We start from the raw sequence: 21,126 nt of genomic DNA on the forward strand, positions 1-21,126 counted from the left end.
AATATGGAAATATGACCTGCAAAGACTACAGCTGGAACACTGAAAGTTAAGACTTGTCATGAAATCCTGACACCATTGAAGTCAATGAGAGTTTTGCCATTGACTTCAGTGAGGCCAGATTTTTATCTGTAGACTCTGGTTTGCATCTCTGTATTAAGGATGATAGCAATGAGCCATGTTGTAGAACTCACGGTGGTGCATTTGTGCAATGGGTGACCTTTAGATCGCCCCATTCTTAGATGTTGCATTGTTTGCATCTTTATCCTCTTCATCTCCATTTTAAAATGTTGTTTATTTAATTTTTGCTGAAAAACATCATTTGGAACAAAATGTAAAACAACTGAGTGCCCCCAAAAAGTGATTCAGCTGGAGCACGTTTTTCTCCCACCTGCAACTAACATGCATGAAGAATAAATGGGAAAGGAAAGGAAGGCTTAAAAAATAACGTGATGAGCAAAGTCAGCCTGTTATCACCATTGCTATATCAGTAAATGAAACAATGCTTGAAGATAATCGCACTGGGTAGATAGTAATTTTACAGCCGGGTTTAGATCTAATAATATGCTTGCCGTTTATATGAGATCTGGGAAGTCACTTTTTCTTATCCCATCAGGTAGTGCTGTAGATGTCATTTTAATTACATACTATTTTTCTATGGTCAGTAAAATAATTTCAGTCCTGGATGGTTGTACTCATTGGCTTGTGTATAGAAACATTTTAGTGTCACATATTGGGAATTTTAATTACAATACATTAAAATCATGCAAGGATGCAAATTATGATAAGAAACTTGCTTCCTTATATTTACATCAGAAGAAATTCATCCTTCTGCAGAAGAACCAGCACAAGGCCTATGGACCCTTATGACCTGTTCTGAGAACTTAAGGGGGATTCTAGCGGTACAACTGCCTTGCACTGGCCCTTTGTACAGTGGTGAATATCATCCTTATAACAAGATATGTATATTTCTAGAGGCTTGGTAGTTGGGCTGTCTCAATACATGATGGTTTTTCATTTAGTGTTTTGATATTGCTTATCCATATCCACATAACAATTTGCTTTCTAAGAAATGTATCCCAGTCCTTACTTCTGCAGTGTAATTGTAAAACTCTAGCTGTGCCAAGACTACTTCTATCCCTGTTTTCCCTGCCAGCTTAGAACTTCAGCACCCTGTCTTGCTGAGCCAGGCACTCTTGTCTACTTCAACAAAGACCCAGAATCTCAATTACCTGCCCCAAAGCTGCAGGTTTACCTGAAAACAGCTCACAGAAGTGTGCTTCTCTTTAGCACCCAGATGCCCAACTCCCAATGGGGTCTAAACCCAAATAAATCGGTTTTACCCTGTATAAAGCTTATGCAGGGTGAACTCATAAATTGTTCTCCCTCTATAATACTGATAGAGAGTTATGCACAGCTGTCTGCTCGCCCAGGTATTAATACATACTCTGAGTTAACTAATAAGTAAAAAGTGATTTTATTAAATACATAAAGTAGGATTTAAGTGGTTCCAAGTAGTAACAGACAGAACAAAGTAAGTCACCAAGCAAAATAAAATGAAATGCGCAAATCTATGTCTAGTCAAACTGAATGCAGATAAGATCCTCACCAGTTCCAGAATGCTCCCTTTTACAGGCTAGACTGGGTCCAGCAATCACTCACACCCCCTGTAGTTACTGTTCTTTGTTTCAGTTTCCTTTAAGTATCCTGTGGTGGTGGAGAGGCTCCTTCTTTAGCCAGCTGAAGACCAAATGGAGGGGTCTCCCAGGGGGTTAAATAGACTTTCTCTTGTGGGTGGAGACCACCTCCTCACCCTGTGTAGAATCCAGTCACAAAATGGAGATTTGGAATCACATGGGCAAGTCACATGCCCATGCATGACTCAGGACCTGCAGGCAGCAGTCATTACCCACATGCTACCTTGAATGTCCTCAGGTAGACTTCTTATGTGGATTGGAGTCTTCCAAGCTCTTTTGTCTGTTAAGTGCTTCTGGATTGAGCACTTAATTTGCACATTCCTTTCCCAGGAAGTCACCAAAAGGGCTACTTGAAATCAAGCAATTATACAGCCAATGTTCATAATTCTGAACACACAAATGGTGCCTGCATACAACTAGGATTAACATAACCAGTAGATCATAACCTTAGCAAAACCCTATTCCAATTATATTATACATACATTTATGACCACCCCCACTCCATAAAGCCTTATGGGGTACACTGTCACAGAGGGAACTGTTATTTTAAGAGGATATCAAGCGGAGAGGTCTAAAGTATGCCTTTCACTATCCTCAAAATTGAGACCCCCTTTTAAGATGCAATCTAGGTCTTAGTCAAGTCAAAGGCAAAGCTCCCATTGACTTCAGTGAGGCCAGGATTTCACTTAGTCCCTAGTAATAACAACAACACTTAGCTCATATGTAACAATTTTAGGTTTCTGAAGGATTTATGAATATTAACTAGTTAATCTTCAGAACAGAGAAATTTAAAAGTTTAACAGCTTTTGAAACAAGGACTGCCTTAAACTGAAAATGAGTTTCATAGAAGCTGCAGCCAAAAGTAAACCAGCCTGAAGAATTGAATTTCTAAAATGCACAACTCTTTCCATTTTTCCTAGTGTCTCCTACTTTTCTAGCAGCATAGTGTAATGTAAAATTAATAAGTCATAGTTGTCAAATCCATGCCTGGTAGATAATGACCAAATGTCATTACCGTCTGATGGGTCTTGTCAGTCTCAATCCAGTTCCTAATGAACAAGTGACAAAATCATCACTGGAATTTATGTTTATTATCACCCTTGTTGGGTGGTTGAGTCTCAATCTGGCTGAGGGTCAAGGACTTACTAGGTATGCTGAATACATTATCCATAACTGCAGGCCAGGGTGGAGATGTATCGAAGTATAGTGGAAGCTTGTACAACCTCTTCTTATGCTTTACATGTTCTGGGTATAAAAGGAGGACTGCAGTCTCCAAGGTGAGGTACCACAGAGAAGCCATTTTCAGCTGCCAGTAATGGTGTGGCCTCTTCTATAGTTTAGTGCAGCCCTATGGCTGCGCACTGTGCTAGCTCTATCCCACAAGGGGCTATTCATCATCCAGGAATTGCCAGGGTATAATTCCCCGCCCCACCCTTTCCCCAAATGTGACACACACCTTACACCAGGTGCTGGGTAGAGGACAGCCCAGCTGTTGGCTATGCTGTGTCTATGCCACCCAAGGATTCCTTCAAGCAGGGGGAATTCCCAAGCGTGGAGATCCATCAGTTTTCCACCCCCAACCACAGAACAGCACTAAGAGACCAGGTGAAACCTGTGGCATTGAAAGCTGAATTTTGAGGATAATTGACACTAAATGTTTAAAAGCTTGCAGAGGAGTATATTGTTCTTTATGTCAGTTTTTAGTGCCTTAAAGGTATAATAATGCACTGTAAGGCATCTTTTAATATATTTCTGTGAAAATCATGACCTGATTACAACTTTAATCTCTGATTCCCAGAGAACTATACGCAGAGCTCCACTGAATGGTTTACTAAGGGTAAGGTATGTGGGTGTAAGTGTGTGTTGGGGAGGCGGGGAGGTTGCACATGTGCACTGGGAAAGAGGGATCATCTGAAAATCTAATTACTGTGCACACTGTTCCTTCTCACCCTCCTGCATCAATTCCCGTGAGCTTTTCTTTTTTTTGACCTAATGAACTATTTGCTTCCAGAGCTGCTTGAAATTAGTTGAGCAGAGGAAATCCTACTGAAGAAGTCTGATCCCATCCTTGTCAGGGGAAAACTATATGGTTACTAAGAAAGCTTAGTTAAAAATTTGCTAAATTCTGTGTACATTCCAGGAGCCATACCTGTGTTTGAACTGTGGAAAATGCAGTGCAGATGTTAAAAAGTAAATATTGTTCTTAGGAGATAGCAGATGGAAGGATTAGACACCTATGAGCTTGTTTATATTAAATGGGGGGATGGTGTACGTTAGGTAAACATATTACAAGGAAATAGTAGATAATCCACATTTATTGATGAATTATTGCCTGACTCTTTTGTTTTTTTATATATGATCATAACAGTTCTATCTTCTTACATGGTCTCCATACCCTAATATCTGAGCATGCCATCATCATTCATGAATTATCCTTGCAACATGCCTATGGCATAGGGAAATGTAATTTTCCCTATTTTTCAGCTGGAGAGCTGGGACATAGAAAAGTTAAGTGACTTGCTTAAAGTTACACAGGAAGTGTGTGCTAGGTTTGGGAATTGAACCTGTATCTCCATCCACTGCCTGAACAACAAGACCATCTTTCCTCTTGAAGATGATAAAGACCTTTTAGATCATCAGATTTATCTGCATGCATGAGCAAAATATAATGCCTCTACGTAGGATGGATCCGATGGCACAAAAGATCACATTCAATATTAATGGTAGTTACGGGTGCTCAGCATCTCTCAGAATCAAGCCAATAGTGCTTACTTTAGCATATGCAACATGATTTTCTAACTTTTAGTGAAGTCCTCATGGTTTTTGGAAGACTTCAATCAAATTCCATAATTGCTGGAGATTTCAGAGAAGACAGTTAAACCTGTCAAGCCTCTGAAATCCCAGAGATACGATATAGTCAAAATCCCATTTTATCCCATTAGGTCACCACTTTGAATCTACCCTTAGGTCAGTAGCGACCAAAATTGTAACCAGCTGAGGGCTGATTGTTGGCCTATGTTATGTTAGTTTTCCTGCAGCCCCCATTGGCCTGGAGCCATGAACTGTGGCCAGTGGGAGCCGCGATCGGCTGAACCTGCGGATGCGGCAGGTAAACAAACTGGCCTGGCCCATCAGGGGCTTTCCCGGAACAAGCAGCTGCCCTAGTTTGAGAACCACTGATCTAGTCCATCACACTAGGCTGAGACAGGACCAAGTAAACCCAGATCATCCCGGACAGGTATTTGTCTAACCAATAACAGGGATTCCACAACCTCCCTTGGAAGTCTATTCCAGAGCTTAACTACCCTTATAATTAGAAAGCTTTTCCTAATATCTAACCTAAATCTCTTTTGCTGTCGATTAAGCTCCCATGTCCTACATATAGCATGACTGTTAATACACACCACAGTAAGAGCCCTTTTCACAACTACATCACATTGATGACTCATATTCAATTTGTGGTCCATTATAACCCCCTAGATCCTTTTCAGCAGTAGTACTGCCTAACCATTTATTCCCCATTTTGTAATTGTGCATTTGATTTTTCCTTCCTAAGTGTCATACTTTGCACTTGTCTTTATTGAATTTCATCTTGTTGATTTCAGATCGGTTCTCCAATTTGTTAAGGTCGTTTTGAATTCTAATCCTGTCCTCCAAAGTGTTTGCAACTCTTCTCAGCTTAGTGTCATTTGTAAATGTTATAAGTTTACTCTCCTCTCCATTATTCAAGTTATTAATGCAAGTATGGAATAGTACTGGACCTAGGATGGACCCCTCTTCGACCTCACTAGATATGTCCTCCCAGTTTGACAGCGAACCATTGATAAGTACTCTTTTAGTGTGATCTTTCAACCAGTTGTGCACCCACCTCATAGCAATTTCATCTAGACCACATTTCCCTAGTTTGCTTATGAGAATGTCATGTGTGATTGTGACAAAAGCCTTATTAAAATCAAGATATATCATGGATACTGCTTCCCCCCAACCACAAAGCCAGTAACTCTGTCAAAGAAGAAAATTAGATTGGCTTGATGTGATTTGTTCTTGACAAATTCATGTTGGCTATTACTTATTACCTTGTTATCTTCTAGGTGCTTATTTGTTCCAATATCTTTCTAGACACTAAAGTTAGGGTGACTGGACTATAATTCCCTACGTCCTCTTTGTTCCTGTTTTTAAAGATAGGTACTATGTTTGCTCTTCTCCAGTCGTATGGGATCTCCTCCATTCTCCATGAGTTCTTGAAGATAATTAACAAGGGTTCTGAGGTTGCTTCAGTGAGTTTCTTAAGTACTCCAAGATGAATTTCATCAGGCCCTACCAATTTGAATACATCTAATTTATCTAAATATTCTTTAATATGATTTTCCCCTATTTTGGCTTCTGTTCCTTCCACCATGTTGTTAATATTAATCATGTTAAGTACCTGGTCACAACTCTTTTAGAGAAGATTGATGCAAACTAGCTATTGAACACCTCAGCCGCCTTGATATCATCCATTATTAGCTCTTATTTCCCACTAAATAATAGACCTACATTTTCCTACATCTTTTACTTGCTCCTAATATATTTATAGAACCTCTTCTTATTGCCTTTATGTCCCTTGCTAGGTGTAACTCATTCTGTGCCTTAGCCTCCCTGATTTTGTCTCTACCTGCTTATGCTGTTTTTTTGTACTCGGCCGAAGCAATTTGTCCATGAAGGCTTCTGACTGCCTTTGTATTAAAGGGGAAAGCAGATGCCTTCAGCGATGTGGGGATTTGCTCCCTGGAGAATAGCTTATACTCCTACACTTGCAGGTTTTGCACGTTTTGCAATGTCAGTGCTGGTTCCACTCTCCCAATCAGTACAGAAGGATGTGGGTTATGTTAGGTCCAGAGCCACTGGAAATCTTGTAAACAAAAACTTTTTTTTGTTCCATGGTCAGAAAATTGCCTTTTTTTCACCCATAGTTGTTGACATTGTCAAAAAATTTAGCTGCTTTTTAATTAATTTTATATCAACTTATAGAAATGGTTATCAAAATTTTATGTTTACCAAAAACCTAGGCAAAAAGATTTTTAGGTAACTCTTTTGATAAGTGTTTTCAATTAAAAAAAAAAAAGGTCCAAAAATTTTGTGGATGGGGAATTGCAAAATAAGTAGAAAAGATTAAAAATCTGTCCATTTTGAACACTTTGAAGAAAAATCAGCTTTGAAAGTTTTTGCAAAAATATGTCTTCATTTTTTGAGTAGCTGTTGTTTAACACCATTAGCAGTTCAATAGTTCCCCTGGTGCTTGCACCGAAGGAGTGCAAGCACCAGGATTCTGGCTGCTAGATGTGCAGGTATACCAGACTGGGAGAGGGCTCCCTGTGCATGAGAATGGGGTGCAGAAAAGTTTGGTCTGATTTTACCATGAGGGTAATTCCCATTAGGAATAATTTACCAAGTGATGTGGTAGATTCTCCACAACTTCAAATCTCTCCATTGAGATGGGATCTCCTTGTAAAAAAATCAAACAGAAGTAATTAGGCTTGGTGAAGGAATCACTGGATGGTATTCTACAGACTGTGTTTAGGGTGACCAGACGTCCCGATATTTAGGTGTTTGTCCCGGGTCCCAACTGATCTTTGGTCAGGACGCAATTTGTCCTGATATTTCATTCCACCGGCAGCACTCGTCTTTTATTTATTTATTTATGCATTTATTTTGCTGCTCTGCCAGGAGCACTTGGCTTTTTTTTTTCCTCCTCTCGCTGCTCCCATGTGTCCCAATATTTTCTCCGTCTCATCTGCTCACCCTAACTGTGTTATGCAGGAGGTCAGACTAGATCAGTGAATCCAAATCCATCAGTGAATCACATGTGCCTAGAGGCACTTTTCCCTCCTGCCCATCCTCACGCTGTCGCTTCCTCTGGGCAGACAGCAATGTGGAGGACCAGGATCCAGGCAGCAGCAGAAGTGCAGAAGAAGTGGCCTGAGTCCATGAGCAGACAGTCAGCAGCCTGGAAGTGATCATGGCCTGGTCATAGGGACAGGGGGGCCAGCTGAGGCTGTAGGAGGCAGGGCCGGCTCCAGGCACCAGTCGACCAAGCACGTGCTTGGGGCAGCATCTTGGGGCTGGGTGGCGCTCATTTTTTTGGTTTGACTGGGTGATGCTGGAGGGGTTTTTGTTTGTTTGTTGTTTCGGCGGCATGGCGCTTGGAGGGGGCGGGGGCATGGGTGGCATGGCACGGCACTGGGGCGCTTGGGCGGCGCGGCGCTCGGGGGGGTTCGGCGGCACGGCACTCACGGGGTGGTTACGGCGGGGCGGTGCTCTTTCTTTTTGCTTGGGGTGGCAAAAAAGTTAGAGCCGGCCCTGGCAGGAGGGGTCAGGATTGGAGGAGCAAGAGTAAGAGGGCTGGGGGATGCTGAGCAAGGAGCAAGGGGAGCAGAGATCTGGATAGCTGAGGAGAGGAGAGTGGGGAGCAGGGGGCTGGATGGCTCAGAAGGGGAAGGGAGGTGGAGATGAGGTAATGGGAAAGAAAAAATGCAGTTGCTTTAGGTAAAACAATTGGGACCCATTGGACTGGATGATCGTAATGGTCCCTTCTGGTCTTAAAACCTGGGAGTGAAATCCTGGCTCCACTGAACTCAGTGGCAAAATTATCAACTTCTATGTGGACTCTGAGTATGAAACCTGGTGACACCAGATTCTGTGAAATTTCTGTGTGTAGCTACTTTCTTCATAGTACTCCTTCTTCAACAATCCTTTTAGCAATAATAATGCAGCTATGTTTAAAAGCATTAAAAAGCAAAACCTTCCATTGACAGGACAAGGAGGGTTGCTGAGTGTCCCATTTTTTATTTTAACTGAAATATACACCTTTTAATAATGTAATTGCAATTAAAAATGTATCAATTACAACCCACTCTTTGCTGGTCTCCAAGGAGAGAGAGTCAGAATTCATATCAGAATGTAAAATTTCAGAACCGCAAAGGGCTAGGTCGGTGTTTTGTGATTGCCCAAATATTCAGAGATTTTAATTACAATGGAACCTTGATAAATTGCTTTGTGCCACAATCCATTATTAACAGCTTAATGAATACCACAATGACCTATTAAAACTGTTCTATAGCAAAAGCTGTTGTCAGTGTTTCAGTTACAGTCTCCCTTTGGTGACTGGGAGCTGGAGGTTGATTTATAACTCAGCTGTTAAAAAAAACAAAAACAAAAAAACCCTAGGGTGAAACTGTGCATCCGAGAGTGCTGATCCTTGGGTCGGGCCAAGGTGTGCTGGGTGCTGATCCTGAATAGGGAGGGAAACAACAGTGGTTTTAGTACTGCCTTTGTGCTCCTCTGATCTGAGGGTCACTTAGGGAGTCAGTTCTGCCCCCAGCACAATTTAGGGCTTGGCTACACTGGAGAGTTGCAGCGCTGGTGGTGGGTTTACAGCTCAGCAACTTAGTAACTGTCCACACCTGCAAGGCACATCCAGCGCTGCAACTCCCTGGCTGCAGCGCTGGCTGTACACTTGGGGTGTAACGATTGCAGCGCTGGTGATGCAGCACTGCTCATCAAGTGTGGCCACCAAAAACGCTGTTATTGGCCTCTAGGGTATTAGGAGGTATCCCAAAAAGCCTGCTATTATTTATTATTTGTTATTATTTATTAATCTATATCAATAATTATAATAATAAATGGTATAACTATGCTATTTATTATTAATAAATATAAATAATCACAATAGTGTAATTTAATTGTTATTGACAATTATTAATTTTGAGCACCCCAAAATGAGCTAGGCACCTCACATACTCAAGTAATGCCATGTTCCCTGCCCCAAAGTGTGCATGGCCTCACTGTGACACAAGAGAGTGTTAGACCAAGAAAAAAGGGTGAGGAAGGACAAGGGTGCCAGTAATGCAATCACATGGTAACCCAGTAAGGCATGTATGCAGGTGGCTCCACTAGGCGATAGAGATGGATTGGCAAACAGGTTTTGGGAGGGTGTGCTAAGCATGTGGAGGAGAGTAGAAGGAAACTGAGGCATTTTTAACCCATTTTAAGAAAGGATGAAGGATAAAAGCAATGTTGGGGTGGACCTCACAATCCTCGAGGCAGTAAGTACTAACTGTACATTCGTGTACATTGGTGTTGAACGTCAGGCCAACACTGTAAATAGAACTGATAATTAGGGATTCAGTCTAAGCTAATACCATAATAATCTCTAAAGGAGAAAAAATGGGGCATTGAGCTCTTGCAACAGCAACCCAAATCATCAATTTTGTGTTCGGTAACTGGCGTGTCAGTTGGTGATTATGCTTCCATGGTTTTGGATACCAACGTCCTTACCCCTCTCTCTCACACACAACAATGTGAGAAAAGGAGGGGAAGAATGTCTGATAATGATTTGGGAGTCAAAATAAACTTCAGAATGGGGTGTGTGTGTGTGTGTGTGTGTGTGTGTGTGTGTGTGTGTGTGTGTGTGTGTGTGTTTGAGAGAGAAAAATCTTATATCTACTAATACTGTATATGTTTGGTACTGTATGTTGATTTGGGTAGGGGCTTCTGAAAGCTGATTGAAGTCAACGGAAGCCAGATAAGGCCCTTTATGCACAGACGTGGTATGGACAACAACAGCTCAAACTTGCCCCAAAATTATTCTTACTATTATTTATTATTTGTAATATGGTAGTGCCCAGGGGCTTTCGTCAGGAATCAGAGCACTGTACAAACACAGAACAGAGAGGTGGTCCCTGCCCTGACACATCACTCACAGCCAATGTGCCTCATTCCTGACTTGGAGAGAATAATGGCTCATGTGGGAGAGTAGCATAGTCTTTCCCCATTACATTGTTGGCCTCTCTTCTGATACTGCCAACAATGGTTCTAATTGTGTTTGTTGGGAAAGGAATTGTCATGTTTACATAATTTCATTATGCTTTGGGCTGGTACCACCAGCACTGATAAACCATCAGCCAGCTGTCAGAAAGCAGATGACTTTTGGTTACCAGACTGAATTTCATCTGATGACCTGGAGATGGGAGGTTCCATATTCTATTACCAGTCCTCCTAGCCATCTAGTACATCCTTCCTCTTCTGTTCAATATTCAAAAAGAAATTCCTTTTTGGGGATTTGCTACTGTTCATAAACTGCTCAAACTGCTGTCACTCTCTTGGTTTTATGATAACAAAAAAGCCTCAAGAGTGAATTACAGCTTTGTATATGCATTAGAGCCGTCTCTATTGGCGCATATGTCGTTAATGATGCAAAAAAGAGGTGCATGCCATGTGTTATCTATTCCACAGTATCCATGCACTTATCAACATATATTCAAAGTGACACTGTTACAAAAGATCAGACACCCTCTCTTCTTTAAAAATTATTTCTGCCCCTTTCCTGTAGCTGGCAGTTAATGTGTCCAAAAAAAGTAAAAATATCCTTCTTGTAAATAAATACTTTGCGGAACTGCAGAAGAGATTAGCACAGTGGCTTTAACCGAACTGTAAACTACTTCAGTTTTGCCAGCGAAGTGCATTGGGAGGTGCGATTTGTAGACCACTGGCTCTAAAAGGTATCTTGTTAGCGTTAATGTAGCCAACACAGTGTAGACAAGCCCCAAGTAAACTGTTTACACCAAGTAAGGACTGTTTAGAATGTGCCAGCAGAGATAACAGGGTGCAGTTAGAGTCCAGCATGTTAGAGTGCTTTACAAATTACACCCCTCTGGCGTGCTTTGCCGTGGTGTGTAGATGAGCCCTGGGTGTAGCTCATTCATTCACAAGGAGTTCTGTTGTGATATTTTGTTACTCCCCATTATACTGTTTTTATATGGATTCCCCTGCTTGTCCCTTTCTGGAATTATAAAGTGCTCCTTTGGGATGTCCACCTGATGCCATGGATCATAAACTGTAGCATGAGCAATTCTTGGAATTGCCCAAACAGCAAGTATGAGCATTTTATTACTCCCAGAAAAAATAACCTTGCTTAAGTGCATTATGGTTGTAAATATGTATCAATAACTTAAGTGGTGATGGTGTTGCGGAGAAATAAAAAATATTGCAATTTTAAAAAAAAAAAGTCTCAAAGCCAAGAAATTTGAACCTAAGGTTACTTTTTAGAAAACTGTGGAGTTGCTTCATCGAGAAATAAAAGTGTGTGGTATTGAGCAGAATTCCGTAGCTAGAATTGTTGTGTTTCTTTATTCTATGCGTTGCCTCAGACAAGCCTGTAACTAGGAGCTTTGTGGTTCAGACACAACAACTCATCCTGGAGGAACTATACGGACCTATGTTAAACTTGTCTCAGCTTGAAATAGCTCTGGAGATGGTCTTCATTCATTAGCAATTGAATCTAAGATTCAAATTTACTTTCATCTCCGTACTGTGTGGAAGATCTTGGGAATGACACGATTTTCTCTGTAGGCTCTGAATAACTCTAATACAGGCTGGCACTTGCCTGTATACTGTACTGACATTTCTATATTTTATTTTGTTTCACTGCTGTGCTCGATAAATGAACAGCTAAATAATCTCTGGATTGTTAACCCAGTGATGAATTTTCTAGGATTGGGTATGGTGAGTGAGTCTTGGGAGTAGGACATTCATAGTTAGTTTGACCACTCTCTAAGTACAATGAGCATAATCAGTGTGACATTCCTGGAGCCAGGGAAATTGACTAAACTCCTTTTATTTTGAGCTGTATGAAATTATCTGAACAAAGTGCAAAATACCACAGAACTTCCCTGCTCTGGGATTTCATGACAAACACTATGCTCAGACCAGGTTTGTCAAAATGTTCTTGGATCTTTCAAGTAAACCTGGGCTGATATTTTCCTTTTGCATAAAAAACCTCATAAAAGTAGGAGCTTTATTCCTTTATAAGATGCACCTATTATCAATCTCTCAACTTGTTTACAATAAAAACACCACAATCAGCCAGCCAGCCAGTATTAGTGAATGCAAACAAACTAGTTTCCCTGCCAAGCTAATAATAATCAAACCACCCTCAAACAATGACTTTAAGCATGACCTGTGTTAAAAGATAAACTTTGCAATTGCCTTGAAGTTCAACAAACTCTGGTTCTTTTGGACTGAGAGGGGGACTAAATTCCAGAGTTGGGAGCCTCCACTGAGAGTGCTCTGCCCTCAACCCCCAGATGTGCAAATCTAGGACCTGTCAACTCAAGCATCCCAATTAATTCCAATCTCTGGTTTAAACATATAGAAAGAAGAGAATCTCTGACTTATCAGGGTGACTGGATTTTTTTCCAGAGGGCTGGAGTTTGCATGTTTTTTATGTGAAACTTAGTGGTTTTAATCAGAAGTTGGATTTGACCATCTTGTTTCAATTTGACAGATATTCTTCCTTGAAGGCTTCATTTTATGCTCCACAGTAAAACTTCCAATTACAAAAAATTAAGAGTTTTATTCTCCGGCGCTTTACTTATGCCAGTGAAGCTATTCCAGACAAAGATCTGACCCCAAGATGCTGGCCCTCAAGGTTGCAAATTTAGCTTTCAAAATGTGAACTGGAGGCAGACTAATACAGTTATGTGTGTGTCATGGTATAATTCCCAAATCTGAACCTTAGAGTCCAAAAATATGGGGTACCAGCATGAATTCCTCTAAGTTTAATTACCTGTTTAGATCTGATAAGCTGCCACCAATTAGGAATTCCAGTGCCTGATACACTCTGGTCCCCCCAAAACCTTCCCTGGGGACCCCCAAGACCCAGACCCCCTGGATCTTAACACAAGGAAAGTAAACTCTTTCCCTCACCCGTGCCTCTCCTAGGATTTCCCTCCCTGGGTTACCCTGGAAGATTATCATGATTCAAACTCCTTGAATCTTAAAACAGGGAGGAATGTCCCTTCCCCCACCTCCTCTTTCTCCCTCACCCAGAGGCAATACAGATTCAAGCTCCATGAATTTAAAACAAAGGGATTCCCCCTTCTCCCCTCCTTGTTAAGTACAGACTCAATTCCTTTGCTGTAACAAGGGGAAAAAATCAAACAGGTCTTAAAAATAAAACTTTTAATAAAAAAAGAAAGAAAAAGGTAAAAGTTATTTCTGTAATTTAGATGGTAAAAGTTACAGAGTCTGTTTGCTTATAGAAACTGGAGAAAAAGCCTCCTCCAGCAGAAATACAATTTAAAATACTTCCAGCCAAATACACATTAGAACTCTACCAGCCAGATACATGTTTGCAAATAAAGAAAACCAATTAAAAAGACTAAACCACCTTTCTACTTGCACTTACTACTTGAATAGAAAATTAGAGCCTGTAGTACGTCCGGTCCCTCTCAGATCCCAGAGAGAACAAAGCAAAACCTCAAAAACACAAACAAAGGCTTCCCTCCACCGAGATTTGAAAGTATCTTGTTTCCTGATTGGTCATCTGGTCAGGTGTCCGGTTCACTGTTTGTTAACCCTTTACAGGTAAAAGAGACATTAACCCTTAACTATCTGTTTATGACAGTGTGTCTGAGTCTGCAGAGAGCCTGAAACAATCCCTCAAAGTGGTGTGAACTGCCTCATTTTATATCAGTGAGTTAACTCTGAATCCTGAAGAGATGTTACTGTCAACCTTTTTTGTTATGCCAATCAAAGCATGCAGGAAAGAGAAGGTATAATCAAACTGTGAAGGTCTGGTGCAGTCTATTGTTAGTGGCATTTCATTTTGGCATCATGAGTGTGTGGAGCTTGGGTTGACAAGAGCTTTGGTGAGAGGAGCTTGGGAGAGTTTCACCAATTCCATTTTCCAGTCTGGCTGCCAGTTTCATGTGTAATTTGCTTTGGTATTGTTTAGTTCATTCAAACCTGAAAGCCAAATTGAATTACAGGTGTGAGAAAAATTTGTAGAAATCCTTGCTGTTGAAAGCATCCATCTGAATGAAGATTCCACAGGAAATGGTTCCGGTAGTGCTGTCTGTGAGCCTTTCCTTTCCCCTTCCAAAACTGTAACCCAAGAAGTCCAGTTGGATCCCAAAAGCCGGGATTCAGTAGTTAAAAGGTCGCTCTATAGTCTAACTTAAAAGTTTTATATAAAAATGCAGTTTCCCAGTTCAAGGCTGAGCGAGCTTGAGACCCTGCCCAAGACCCTTGATTCTTATGAGGAGAAGAATTATGATGCATCGCATGCACAAGGGACAGATTTCTATGTTTTTTTGACAGCTGTGAAGCTTTAAAGTGAGGATTGAAGAAAGAATGATAAATACTGCTGGATGTGCCTTTCCCAGTACAGCATTCATCTATTCTGCTACACGTCTGCAGCACAAAGCTGATTAGTTCCAGGCAAAGTGATTTTTCTGCATGGCCAGGTGATGTTTAAGGAGGCTAATGAGAGGGATGATATGGCCCAAATCAGTGGTGTCAGGAAGCATATAATAAAGTATCTTTCTCTGAGAGACTGAAAGCAGGACTTGTCCTAGTATATATTTCAAAGGGGATAACTATGTCATACACAAAGTTGAACATTTACCCTCCTGCAAACCACATCCAGATTATGGTCTTTTAAGCAGTAACTAAACCTGAAGATTTCATTGGTTTAATGATAGATGCTTCCTTGTGTGGAAAAAAGTAAAAAATGGAAGTCCATCTCATTGACGCGACTTTGTTTTGCTGCTGGCATTGCAGCTCCCTCTTCCTCGGGAATAACCTAGCTAAGCAAGATTTAATATAATATAGAAGCTTCCGTTGGCTTCTGCTGCTTGCCAGGAAAATCAAAAGAAACTTCCCATTGGGAAGAGTAAGTCAGCAGCTAACTTTGATGCCCAGAGAATGTTCTTCATGTGGTGGTACTACTGATATCAGATCTGTTGTCAAACTGAAGAATGTGTTTTCCTCCCTGTGAATGTACCTGGGAGACTCCCTCTTCTCACCTTCAGCAACTGACAAATAATCCAGCTTTTTTTGTTTCTATGCCAATGTTTGTCCCAGTCACTATGCTGTGCTTTTTGGGGAAGGATGATTTTACAACCGTTGTGATCCCAGAAAAAAAAAAGCATGTCTCACTGTGATAGGTAATAACCAACCTGTCAAATGGAAATCTCTTTTCTCTTGCTGAGCTCATGATTGTTAATGTTGCATTCTGTATTGATGTGTAAAGTAGAGCTGGATGAACTATGTACTGTGGAGGATTTGTTAAAATGTACCACTTTGTTCTTTTTGTGAATTATCGATGAACAAGATGTGATTTTTCATAGTTTTATTCATTCTTCACCTTTGTTCAAATAGTGTATGCAAATAAACATAAGTTTTTCATGGATTGTTCACTAACTGTGGCTTTTAATAGTCCCTGTTGGTTACGGGGCCAATTACATGGTATAAATAAGTTAGAAGTTATTTGTTTCTCCTCTCTGATTGGAAGACCTACAGTTCATAAACAGGAAGAGGTGTCCCTTTTCCATATTATATACAAAATGGTCAAAATTGTGATGGCAGTGTTTTAATACAATATGCTAGTAAATGTTTAACTTGTGCTAAAATTCATTTTGTTTTCTACAAATGTTCTTGTGAACTAAACTTTGCTTACCCTGTTCTATTATTTATTATGATTATTATTACTTCAACTATTCTGGCAGAGCCTAGGGGCCTCAAATGAGATCAGGGCCTCATATTGCTAAATGGTGGGCAAGCATATTGTAAGGGACAATTTCTGCCCCAAAGAACTTCCAATCTAAATTTGAAGTCCAGACTTGACAAGTGGGTACAATTCCCAGGCAACAGGAGCCAGTAGGTTGCTTTGCAAGAATATTCACAAATATCTTTGACCATATTTGAAACTAAGGGCTTGTCATGCCATGGTTGAAACTAAGAGCTTGTCTACACTACAAAAAATGTACCACTTTAAATTTACTGGTAGAGTCACAGAAATACAAGCCCTCTAGTGTTGACATAGTTATATTGGTATAAAGGTGATTTATACCATATAACTAACTATTCCTGTGCAGAAAAGGAAATAACTATACTGGTGTAAATCACCTTTATATAGGTATAACTGCATACATAGTAGGGCATTTACCAGTAACACATACCTTATTGAAATAGGTGTACAGAAAAGAATTTCAAGTGTAGACCAGGACTAAGAGCTGGACTCTTTTATTGCACAACACACTGACTACCAGAACAAATGTTGAATGAGCACGTGAATAAAGTCTTCCTAGGGCTGTTAAATGCAGTCTTTAGCCATACAGAGAAGAGTTAAAGTATGCAGAAGTATTGATTCTTCGGTTCACTGGGACAGCCGGGAAAGAAGGTATATCACACATTAACAGTTAGAATACAGTCACAGCTCTTTTATTTCTTCATGTATTAGACATGAGAGGCTTTTTGCTAGCAGTAGATTCATTTTCACTGCAGAGCACATTTCTTAATTTAGGCATAGGATGGTGTAGTAAGTGATGGAACACATTTCTGAGTGCAATATACGGTAATATGGTTTTACATGCTTCATCACCCTTGGAAATCCATGTATGCAGGGCACTGGGTGTAATGAAGATCAGCTCAGCCAGTACACACAGCTCTTGTGTATACTATAAGTGGCACTGGCCTCTATAATCCAGACTCTTGCTTTCAGGGGCACCAAATTCACATGTATAATTACAAGCTTTCATTTGATGGACTGAGATTCATAGGAAAACTTAGAGAAGTTCTGTGCTACCCCCTTGCCTTACCCAAACACTCTGAATTTCAGTTTCTCTCTGCAGTTTGCTGGCAGCAGAGCTCTAGCACAAGACATAAAATATTTCTCCTCTCGTCTCTCACTGCTCCTTGTTCCCATGCCATGTGAAAATATTATCTGATTAAATCTGTTGACCTATATAATTAATTGCTCGTTCCTTAGCCTTATCTCACTTGCCTGTCCTTTCTCTGGCTTCTTCTTTATCTGTATCATCTGATGCAAGAAAATAATTCAAAATATTTTTGTTTATTCTTTAATGAATAAATAAATGCTAATTTAATGCTTTTGAAGAAACACTTGATCCCTGCTTTTTCTTTTCAAGTTGCAGCATGTCGGATCCTGGCACTGCAGTCACCCCTGGGTCCTTTCTATGCTATGATACATTATGTTGGTATTTGAGGAATTGAAAATGAATCTCCTGGCCTCATGGCTTAGATTCAGCATAACAGTATTATATCCTGCTCTCAAAAGCCAATCCAAACCTTTTGGGCTACATTTAAAAGTCCTACCATATTTGCTGTCCAAACTGGCTTGGAGTCAACTTGCTCTTGTGCATAGTTTTGTTCTTGTGGCATTTTTCTAGCACAAACTGACATATGCAAGTAGCTTTAGTAAAAGAAGGATGGTTCAACAAGCATTTTGCATAAACAGGACATACATACATATTTTGTACTGATATAACTAAGTCATATAAAGATGCTTAAAGTGGTGCAGCTTATTACCAAAGTTAATTATATTAAGATAAGCACTTTTATATCAATAAACGGAGTCCACCCTAGAGGATTGTACAATCAGTACAGTTAAATTGATACAAAAACTGGGGGTAGATCTGCCCAGAGACCTAGATCGTGGGTTGGTATGCTCTTGAGTGGCTGCATAAGCCAACTCCCCTGTACAGACCTAGCGTGGCTATCTGGACCTTAGGTTTGGGCCTATGTGAATAAGTGGAGCAACATGCTTGCTTACTACCTTCTCAGAATAGGTTGGTGGAGAATGGGCAGAGACTATGCCTCCATCCCCCCCTTCCCTTCCTACCCCACACGTGCACACTCACTGGCAGTACAGCTGTGCTGATGTGGGTCGGCTGGGACATGCCATTATAAGTACTACCAGAAGGTGCTAAATACCCACCCTCTGGAAATAAGGTCCCTGTAATGTGTCTGAATTTGGGCACACACAATCATTTTTTGAATACATATGCATAGTTATTACTTTGATTCATTCTTAGGGTATGTTTTTATCTTGCATTTCACAGAGGCGCAGAGACTTCCTCCAGCTGATACTCGATGCCCGCAGCTCTACTAACTACATCGGTGTGGAGCACTTTGACATAGTCAACCAAGCTGATGTTTCCATTCAGGACAATAAGCCTTCTGTTGACAAGGCCCTGCCTAAAAAGGTTCAGAAGACATTGTCTGAGGATGAGATAGTAGGCCAAGCCTTCATCTTCCTGATTGGTGGGTATGAGACCACCACCAATGCCCTCTCCTTCGCCACCTACTTATTAGCCACCAACCCAGAGTGCCAGGAGAGATTGCTTCAGGAGATAGATGAATTCTCTGGAAAACATGTGAGTAGATTCATTGACTTCATACAGTTCCTTGCTCTTTGCATAACATAAGTAGTGTGAGCAGAGTGCCCTCTTTGAAATACGGACCTGGACACGTGAGGCAGATATTAAAAATGTAAAGTACATGCACAAAGCTACATTAATGCAACATGACTATTGTACCATTAAAATAAAAAAGTCAGAGAGTGCAAAAATTAAGATCCCAAGAGTAATGAAATGATCCATGGTCTTTCTTTTTATTAATCCACTGTGAATGTATCTTCCCACTGTAGCCTCTAGTGCAGGCGGTAATCTTCTTGGCCCCAGTCCTGTATGCATTTCCTGGGTTTTAGTTATATTCAGTTACTTATTTAACAAGAAAAATAAGAACATAAAATGCTAACTGTCACCACTTGGCATGGAAACACCAGGCATGGATTCTAGACTATTGCGACTGAATCCAACCACTGGGTCCTACATGCTTCTAAACCCAGTGGGACTAGGTAGTGTCTACTCACTGCTTCTAGCTCTGAATCTCTACGGTATACTACCTGGCTGAGACCTCAGGCAAGCAAGGAGCACAGGCTTAGCGTAGGAATTTCTTAACCATGGTCATTTTGCTCTAGAAAACATTAGCGAATTATAGATCTTCGAAAACAAGAAACAGGCACCCCCTCCACCCAATGTCATGTTACCCCATTTGTGAATCAAAGTTTGTCAGCATTCATGCTGGGCACAGGTCTCCTGCTTTCTCTCTCTCCCGCACATCCGGCTTACGTGGAGCAGCGGTGCGCCCCTCTACTTCACAGCAGCAGCTCTTTGTAAATATAGTCGCTTTCCTTTTGCCATGTACCCATGCTGAGAAACTGCAGCCCTACCGGCTGTGCTGGTGCCCGTATGTAGAAAATCCATTGTTCCATGAGTTTGGACCAGTAGTTGAGAGACAATCAAAGTGGATGGCTCCCGATCGCTCTGTGACTGCTTCTTAGTGATGATCTTTCAGCAAAGTGTCAAGCCCTTTTCCTGGACAGGGCAGCTACCTGGAATGCATTTCAATAACTTTGTCTTGGGTGAGATTAGACATGTGTTCAGCACATAACAAGATGGATGTAGATCCTGACACAAAATGAAATTACAATATAAAATGTTCACAATTTGACACAGACATATCTCATTCTATCACACTAAATAATACTGTGTGGATGAGTGAAAGTTGCTACTGGGCCAGAATCAGTTGTTCCTGATTTTTTTTTTTTAATTTTTTTTTTTGGTGGTTTTAACTGTGAAACCTTAATATAGTTGTCTGCATGCCATTACCTGGGTTTTCTTTTTCTTTTTTTTTAAAGAAGATGAGAGAGAAACTGCCTGTGTGCTCAATAATTTTAGCAGTGATATGGGCCCAGGAAGGTTTTGAAGGGAGTAATGTCTCACCTTTGCTGATTTTGTTGTTTATCCAGAGACATTTGTCTGACAAAGTAGTTTACAGGGCAGCAGCAGCAGCAGCTGTTTATGGCATAAATTTTTGCAGCCAAAAAGGATAGCTAGAAAGAAGCAGATTCTCAGCTGATGTAAATTAGTGTGTTTCCATTGGAACCACTCCAATTTACACCAGCTGGATCCAAACTCTTTTTTCATAATGAAACTTAAAATTTGCAGAATATTGAACAATGCCTCCCAGCCCCCATATGTGGCCAGACTCTAAAATTATACAGTTCAAGTTTTCTTCCCTTCCCACATGTACAATTTTGTTTTTTCAGTGTTATGACAGATTTTTATTTTCTGAATTTTCATAAGCAAAAATTTTGTCCTCCATAATGATCTTCAAAACTTTTATTTAAAAATATTAATAAGTTGAATTTATCCCACATTGGTAAGAGAATCTATGTGTAGACTTAAAAATTACAAATACCTGTTTATTTTAAAACCAAACATTTTAAATCGATACCTTCTTCACTTCCAGTACCTGCAAAGCCAAGTCCAAAGTCCACATTTCCTTGACTACAGTCAACACCTTGTACACCTAAAACACAGTGCGCCAGACATTTTGAACTTTTGAATTGTCTGTTCTAGTTGTTAGTAAGAGAGAGTGCAGCATCTAGTGTCTGTATTAGTCTTTGTCATTGTTTTTCATGGGCTTTTTAATGAGTCAGGGGGCTTTGGTGGGACAAAAATAACACTAGATACAGCCTTTTTCATTTCAGCTGATGAATTTACATGCTCAAATCTTTGGTCAT

General features: G+C 40.5%; 1 protein-coding gene across 1 annotated transcript in view; it reads left to right on the forward strand.

The window, feature by feature from the left end:
* Positions 1–21,126, forward strand: part of TBXAS1 (thromboxane A synthase 1) — a 355,058-nt gene that overhangs the window by 242,319 nt on the left and 91,613 nt on the right. The window contains exon 10 of the mRNA XM_030544287.1: positions 18,599–18,913. Within this exon, the coding sequence (XP_030400147.1) occupies positions 18,599–18,913 (315 nt within the window). The remainder of the gene's footprint in view (positions 1–18,598; positions 18,914–21,126) is intronic.

The sequence above is a fragment of the Gopherus evgoodei genome, chromosome 1 (assembly GCF_007399415.2).
Source record: "Gopherus evgoodei ecotype Sinaloan lineage chromosome 1, rGopEvg1_v1.p, whole genome shotgun sequence".
NCBI classification, from domain to species: Eukaryota; Metazoa; Chordata; order Testudines; family Testudinidae; genus Gopherus; species Gopherus evgoodei.